General features: G+C 28.7%; 1 protein-coding gene across 1 annotated transcript; it reads right to left on the bottom strand.

Moving 5' to 3' along the window:
- Window positions 1-5642: 5642 nt before the first annotated feature.
- LOC107447469 (zinc finger protein 271-like) lies at window positions 5643-6455 on the bottom strand. Its single transcript, XM_071180340.1, has one exon. It carries the CDS (start codon window positions 6453-6455, stop codon window positions 5643-5645), a length of 813 nt encoding a protein of 270 aa, XP_071036441.1.
- Window positions 6456-9118: the final 2663 nt, after the last annotated feature.

Below are 9118 nucleotides of genomic sequence, written 5' to 3' on the forward strand. Positions count from 1 at the left end.
ACTTCCGAGGATGGATAGTGATGTAGCCCCTATTCCTCTTTAATCGAAAAAAAAAAAACAGTCTTCGTTTGCATACATCTCATAATGAGAAAATTATTTCATGAATTTATTTCTTTTATGTTCTTTTTCAAAAGTTATACAATTTAACACGTTCAAATGTGATTAACAAAATTTACATTAGGTAATCGTTTAAAAAACTGTCACAACATTCAGCACAGTAATATTTCTGAAACATAAAAATAAGATTTATAAAATGATGAAAGCTTAGAGAAAGTTGTTTTGATTTAAGTACAAGAAATTGAGTTTAAGAAGCAAATATTATTTTTTATGTTTCATACTTGCAATTAAACTGAATTTACTTCAAAACATTCATTAAACAAAAGATGTTACATTTAATTTTAATTAAAGGAGCTATTCAAGTTTTTTTTTATTATTAAAAAATATTACCAGCAACCAGTGCCGTAACTTCACCCCTCGGGGCCCTGGGGCAAAAATTTTTGGCGGAGGCCCTTTCAAAAAAATTCAGTACTCCATCTCTGACAGTCATTTTAGCTATTTATGTATTATGTTAGCGAATATATTTATGAAAACAAGTTATTTGTTCGCATATAAATTGGATTACAAAACATTGAAAGTATTCCACATTGCAAAATACAAAGTTTTAGCGAAATCAATTAATCTTGAGAAATTAAATTTTAAAAAAGTCGTACTTATAAAACACGGTTTCTAAAGAACTAATCAACCAATTACGCTCAAATTTTGTATTTTCCATGTGGAATTAGATACTTTAAAATGATACAAAAAAACAAAAAAAATGTATGCCTTACGATTCAAAAGTTTTCAGACTATTATTGTCCGGAAGTGGACTGATCGTTAAGACACGGTTGTCAGCAGATCACCAAAGTTAAGCATCACTGGCTGCATTTAGTGTGCGAGTGGGTGACCATTTGAATCAATCTGCGTAGGGACCGAGGGTGTGCGGTATTGGTCCTCGTTAAACTGTTCTACCGTAAAGTGCTCGACTTCGCGTGCTGGTCGCCGGGCTACCGAAGCGAGGGTGCCCCCCTCTGCAGAGGATCAAACCTCAAGGAATGTTTCCCAGACCGTCGCTAATAGTCTATTGTGCAGCACCAGTGCGACGTAAATGATCAACATCAAACTATTATGAAATAAAAAATGATAAATATTTACTAAAATTTATTTTTTGCATGGAATTATCTCTAGATAAAAGAATTTTATAATCGTGTGCAAAAATTTTTCAATTCCCTTAAAAAGCTCTCAATCTGTAGTGAAATACAAAAAAAAAGAAGAAAAAAAAAATAACATTTGGGGGTCCAAACTTTGGATAGCTGACCCGACCCAACTATTGGGACCATATTTCCCAGATTACAGCTACCTATTATATTACGGGGGTTAGAAAATCTAATGTTTCCTCTACATATAATGTTAATCATAAAATACCAATTTTATAAACCTGTTGAATTCGGTTATTATACCGTTAGGGTGGTCTTTTCAAGACAAAAACATTATAAAAATGAAAATTATTTTTTAGTTTCAAGTCTATAAGTTTTTGATCGCGTTATGGAAACTGAAGGAAATTATAGATTTTTTTTTTCTATCGGCACATATATCCACATTTTAAAAAGTCCTAATTGAAAAAATATACAGAAATTTTTTCTCTATATACATCGATTAACAAAAACAAAGTTGCCTTACTCCTACATGGACAGGTCCCTAGAAAATATAGCTATATTTTGAAAAGAATTCGTTCTTGAATATTTGGCCTATGTATTCATGACGCCATGTAATCATATGTGGCAAAATTATGACAAAGAGTAATACTTTTTGTTGTTGTTTTTTTTATGAAAGAAAAATGAGAAAAAGTCTAAGCATATTTGCTAATTAAAAAAAAAAAATCCTTTTAATGGTTTGTCATGACAATGAATTTTAATTGCTACGGATTTCTAAGCTGATGTTCATAGCTTTTTTATTAAATTAAATGCGTTTTTTTATTAAATTAAAGATTATTTCTTTTTATATAAAATAAAGAATGCATTTCATTTTTTAATAAAAACAAAGTTGTTAAAAACCCGAAAAATTCGAAGTTCCAATTTAAAAAATTTAAGGGTCTTAACAATTTAAAAAATATAAAATAAGAACAAAATCCATGCACACAATAAACAGTAAAATTATCAATTAAAGTACTATACAAATTAAATTTTATACACGAACATAAAAAAAAGCAATTTTTATGTTACCATTCTTATAAAAGAATTCTAACAGTATATAAATATAAAATTTAAATGTATTAAATGAATGCAAACATTTACTTTGAGTTTTCCTGTTTTCCAAAGAAAATTTGTATTAAGAATGGGAATTATTGATATCACAATTTATGTTTGAAAAAAAGGAAGTTGCAAATAATTTTAATAACTCTTAATTAAAGTTAAATTTTAATTTCAAAAATTGAACAAAATAAAAGGTAACAGAAAATTTATATCTGAATAAAAAATGGTTTATTTAAATGACTCTATCAAATGAGTTAAAAACTGGAATTTAACTGCAACGTTTTACGTTTGTCTCTGAAACTCTCTCTCTTGACAAAATGACCGAAGTATATGTCGACAAGAGTCATCCCCTTGAATGGACCTTAAAAGCTTACATCTGTTTTCCTAGAACATCTAGATAATTGCTAGTTTAAGACAACTTGAGGGACATATAGATGGTACTGTAAATATAGGACATTTTATAAAAGCACAAAAGAGCCCAGGGTTATAAAAATGATTAGGGCAATTTAAAGAAGGAAAAGGTCATTTTCCCATGGTGTAAAAGGAGATGGATATCTTTTGAGGAGTCAGATAACTGTGGGTCAACTCTGTGGGTGGTATGAAGGCTTTAACACCTTCATACCACCCACAGTCAAAAGATGCTTTCAAATATATCTATTAGTCTCAGTGAGGATGCAAAACAGTGATACTTATTTTAGTTTTCTAAACTCTTGTTATGTTTTTTTATGATGTGCTCCTCTTCTCTTTTCGTGTTTTAGTTTTAATTTTCTTAATTAGTTAAAAGTTGTAATATGTAGAAAAAAATTGAAACAAAACCGAAGTATTTTTCTTGGGGGGATTTCTACTTCAATTTGGAAAATAGCTAGTAAATTGGAAAAAAAAAAGTAGTTTGCTTTTCTGAAATTCTCAATTCTATTTTACTTTATTGTAGCGAATGTCAAATTTTCAGAAGGGGAAGCGCACATTATCTTCCATCTCAACTAAATTTCAGAGAAAAATAAAGTTTTCGATTTGGAAAATAGCTTTAAAGTCGAAAATAAGAGTTAAATATAAATTTTACTCGACTTTATTCCTGCGAATGTCTGAAATTCAGAAGGGGTGAAGTATATATTCTTTACCCCCTCACTTTAATTTAAGAGGAAAATAAAATTTTCTTTTTGGAAAATAGCTTCAAAGTTCTTTTTTTTAAACAAAAAAAAAACAATTTTTCTGGACTATATTATTTCAAATGTCTAAATTTCAGAAGATACAAATTTTTTTTTAGCCCCCCTTACTTTATATCAGAAGAAAATAAGTTTTCGATCCCCTTACTATAATTTAAGAGGAAAATGAAGTTCTCTATTTGGAAAATATCGTCAAAGTTATGAAACAAAATAATTTTTTTCTTGTTAAATTTCCAACTTTACTTGATTTTATTCTATTAATGTCTAAATTACAGAAGATGAAAAGCAAATTTTTCACCCCCTCACTTTTATTTCAGAAGAAAATAAAGCTTTCTATTCAGAAAATAGATTCAAAGATGACATTTTTTTAGTTATAAATTTTTATTATTTTCGAGCACTTTGAAATTTCAGAAGGGGCGAAACACTATGTTCGTCCCCTCATTACAATTTCGGAAGAAAATAGAGTGAAAATTGGAAATAAAATATTTTTTCTACTTTTACTTTACTTACATATAAAACATATTAATCGTCCATAACAGAATAAAGTTTCCTACTTGATGTATATCTTCAAGGCTGAGAAAGAATAGCTTTTTCCCCCTCTAAAATTACCTATTTTAATAGACTTCATCTTGGCGAATAACTAAATATCAGAAGAGGCAAAGCACATAAATGTTAGAGGAATATAAAGTTTTCTATTTCAAAAATAGCTTCAAAATTAAAATTTTTTTTTTTTTTAAATCACTGATTTTACTTGACTTTATTTTTGTGTCTAAATTTCAGGAGGGGTGAAACGCATCGTTTGCCCAATCACTTAAATTTCAGAGGGGCCCTCTGCCTCCCTTTGGTTGGCACGCCACTGAGTCAGACGCAATCAACTACATGCAGCTGTGGCCTTTCCCCTTCTCTGCAAAGCGGGTTTGTTCTTTTGAGAAAGGGAAATAATTTTCGAAAAGGTGTTTTACAGTTTCTTACACTTCCCTTTATGTTATAGTAGGTACGCAATTACAAAAAAGAAAATTTTCATCAACTCTATCTTAACACAATTTCTTTCCTACATATAATTAGAGTGCTCTATTTTGAAAAAAAAAAACATGATGTGGTCTCTGATGTCATGATGTGTGGGGCCCCCTTGACCGTCGAGGCCCCAGGGCGGTGCCCCGGCGTAGTTACGGCCCTGCCAACAACTCAGGATTCTAATGCTGAGAGAATAAAAAACAACTTATAACCAGTAACCAAGGCAACAACTTCTACCAAGATGTGCTTACAAGAATGCATTTTAATTTTAATCCACAGCTTTTCAATACTGAAGCTTATTTTACAGGCATTACATAAGTACAAAATCAGAAAAATACAATGAAAACTCCATTATAAAATATTTTGAAAAGAAAAAAACATTTCAGTTTCATTAAATTGTGTTAAATCTAATGATATTTCCATGAAATTTTTTACCAATAATAGAAGCAAGAGAGTTTTTCCTCAGTGAGAAATGGCCAATGTTCAGTCAGTCACTTTTTACATATGCCGCAAAAATGAATGCACCAGTATGAATCAGAATGCCATTTGAAAGATTCCTTTGACACGTGCAACAAGAATTAGGTTTTTCAGCTGGGTCAACAAAACAATGATTAGTTTGATTAGCTTTCGTTAAGAAAGACTTATTACAGATTCTACGAGAATATGGTTTCTCAACCAGTATCAACATGAGTGTAAATATTCAGATCACTATTATTTAAAAAAAACCTACTTCATCACATACTTCAAAGATATGCTTTGTCGCTAGTAGGAACAACACTGTATTTAGCCAGATGACATTTCTGAGAAAAATTCTTATTTAGTTATGGTACAACAAAAAAGTTTCTCCCCAGTCCAAATATAAACATCAAAGTCAGTCTTTTAAAGGAAAAAAAAACTCTTTTGAAATATATCAAAATAATGCAGTTTTTAACCAGCATGAATAAAATTATAATAAGTTGGATGCTTTTCAAGTAAAAAAAATAATTTTTTTTTGTCTACAAGAAAATGGTTTCTAAACAGTGTGAACTTGAATGTGACGAGTTAAGTAATCCTTTCTTGAAAAAGTCTTATTACATTTAGTGCATGAAAAATGCTTTTCACCAGTAAGAACACAAATGTCATATTTTGAAGAACTATTTGTGAAATACTCTCATAACATATATTATAAGAATAAGGTTTATTCCCCAGTATGAACATGACTGTGTTTACTCAAATGATGTTTCTGCGAAAAAGTCTTATTACATATTCCACAAGAATAAGGTTTCTCACCAGTATGAAGACGACTATGACGAGTCAGATGAATTCTTTGTGTAAAACTCTTATTACACATACTACAAGAATAAGGTTTCTCACCTGTATGAACTCGAATGTGTTTTAATAGACTCTCTCTATGAGAAAAACTCTTATTACATATACTACAAGAATAAGGTTTCTCACCAGTATGAACACGACTATGTTTAGTCAAACTAGAACCAGTTGGAAATCTCTTATTACATACAGTACATGAATAAAGCTCCTCACCTGTATGAACACGACTATGTAACGTCAAATAAGCTCTACTTGAAAACCCCTTATTACATTTACTACAAGAATAAGGTTTTTCACCAGTATGTACTGGAATGTGCCTAAATAGACTATCTTTTTCAGCACCAGTATGAACACTACTGTGTAGAGTCAAACGACCTCTTCTTGAAAATCTCTTATAACATATACTACAAGAATAAGGCTTCTCACCAGTATGAACATGACTATGTTGAATCAAATTACCTTTTTTTGAAAATCTCTTATAACATATACTACAAGAATAAGGCTTCTCACCTGTATGAACACGACTGTGTTGAGTTAGTAGATTTCTACGTGAAAAACTCTTATTACATATACTACAAGAATAAGGCTTCTCACCTGTATGAACACGACTGTGTTCAGTTAGTACATTTCTACGTGAAAAACTCTTACTACATATACTACAAGAATAAGGCTTCTCACCCATATTAACGCGATTATGTTTAGTGAGATCTCTTTGTGAAAAAACTCTTATTATACTCTTTTTATACTACAAGAATAGGATTTCTCACCAGTATGAAATTTGCAGTGTTTAGTGAAACTATTTCTCTTAGAAATAAATCTAGTTACATATATTACAAGAATAAGGTTATCTTGCAGGATCAAAAAAACTTTTACAGTATAGGATTACTTTTCTGAGAAAAAACTTAATTATAAGTGTAGATAAATTGTGTGTAGTTGAATAAGATCTCTAGAATAACAATCATAAATATGCTGCAAGAAATTAAGACATACTATATCCACTTAGCAATGACATTATAATAGAAATGCATAAAAATAAGAAAAAATATAATTTCCTACTCAAAATAAAATTTTTGCTTTTTCTCTTTTATTTGCAACAAATAGCTGTAAGTAGAAATTGGAAAAACAATTAGCTATTGATTAAAATGAAGGCAATAATTTAAAATAATTTTCACTATTTAATAGCACAAAGAGGACTTCAATAACACATAATTCAAAATGATCATGTTGAATCAAATCACTTACTTTGACTAAATTTTCTAAATAAGCAAAATAAAATACTGTAGAAATATGATCACTTTATAACAAGAATATGATTTATTAATTGCTGCATCAGTGAAAGGATCAATTTAAATTATATTGAGATGCAAAAATTTTTTTCCACAAACTTTAATAATATTTCTATTTTACACAAAGAACTGCAGAAATAATGAACCTCCTTTTGAAGAAAATTCTTTAAATTTAATACACTATGAATGAATGCATTCTTAGACACACTGCAAAATGAATGTTATTTTTAATTTGGAAAACTTCTTACAAAAATAAACAGTAATGCTGCTTACTATTTTGAACCTGAAGTTATCAAATTAGATTTCATTTACAATTTATTTCACACGCACATGGGTAACTATAGTACAATATATATTACAATATCTGGGTAAATATGATACAAATATATGAAACAATATATATTTTTAAGTCAGACAATATAGATATATATTTTTTACTTTCGCTGATTTGAAACATTTTACATTANTGTGTGTAGTTGAATAAGATCTCTAAAATAACAATCATAAATATGCTGCAAGAAATGAAGACATACTATATCCACTTTGCAATGACATTATAATAAAAATGCATAAAAATAAGAAAAAATATAATTTCCCATTCAAAATAAAATTTTTGCTTTTTCTCTTTTATTTGCAACAACTAGCTGTAAGTAGAAATTGGAAAAACAATTAGCTATTGATTAAAATGAAGGCAAGAATTTAAAATAATTTTCACTATTTAATAGCACAAAGAGGACTTCAATAACACATAATTCAAAATGATCATGTTGAATCAAATCACTTACTTTGAATAAATTTTTTAAATAAGCAACAACAAAAAAATACTGTAGAAATATGATCAATTCATAACAAGAATATGATTTATTAATAGGTGCGTCAGTGAAAGGATCAATTTAAATTATATTGAGATGCAAAAAAAAAAAAATCTCCACAAACTTTAATAATATTTCAATTTTACACAAAAAACTGCAGAAACAATGAACCTCTTAATGTAGAAAACTTCTCTAAATTTAATACACTATGAATCAATGCATTCTTAGACACACTGCGAAATGAATGCTATTTTTAATTTGGAAAACTTCTTACAAAAATAAACAGTAATGCTGTTTACAGCATTAACCTAATGCTGTTAACAGTAAACCTGAAATTATCAAATTAGATTTCATTTACAATTTACTTCACATGCACATGGGTAACTATAGTACAATATATATTACAATATCTGGGTAAATATGATACAAATATATGAAACAATATATATTTTTAAGTCAGACAATATAGATATATATTTTTTACTTTCGCTGATTTGAAACATTTTACATTAGAAACATATATATTTAAAAAAAAAAATTTTTATTGCTAATTTTTGTATCAATGTTTCATCATACACTATAAATACATGCTCTTATAAATCAACATGAATATGAGAGAGTCAAGACAATTTAATTTTATCTAACAATTTTAAATTGCACAAACTGCAAATAAAAAATACTTTCTCAGTGTCAACAAGAAAATCATAATCTATATTACTTGTATATAAGTATCAAATAACATATGCTTTATGAATGTAAGAGAGAGTTTAATTACCTGCAATTAAAATCTATTTACAACTGTTTAATAATGCACTGCATGGAAAAGTTTGTCCAAGGTGTTGTTTAGATTATTGCAAATTCCATTCTTCATGATTAATCTATCAGGTTCGGATATAACAAACACAAAACATTTAAATGAAATTACTTCTTATTGCATACTTCTTAATTACAACAATCATTAACTTCACCTAGAAACTTTCAAGCATAGTGCAAACATAAAATTTCAATGAAAATATTTTTCTCTTAAAATATCATTGCAAGTATGTGTCACACTTAGCCCCAATACTTTTTACCTTTAGTGTTACAACAAAGAATGTTATTGTCAACACAGAAAGATATTGCTTTCAATAATAATATCTCCTTCTGCCAGGAAGCAATTAACACACAGGGCATGAATAGTTTATTAATTACATGAATCGAACAGAAAACATGTTTTTTTTTTTAATTTTTGGGACACACACAACAGG

Source organism: Parasteatoda tepidariorum, chromosome 4 (genome assembly GCF_043381705.1).
Source record: "Parasteatoda tepidariorum isolate YZ-2023 chromosome 4, CAS_Ptep_4.0, whole genome shotgun sequence".
In the NCBI taxonomy this organism is placed as follows: domain Eukaryota; kingdom Metazoa; phylum Arthropoda; class Arachnida; order Araneae; family Theridiidae; genus Parasteatoda; species Parasteatoda tepidariorum.

Bases quoted from the DNA above. Each gene is read 5' to 3' on its own strand.
- LOC107447469 (XM_071180340.1), bottom strand. From the start codon at position 6,455: ATGGGTGAGAAGCCTTATTCTTGTAGTATATGTAGTAAGAGTTTTTCA.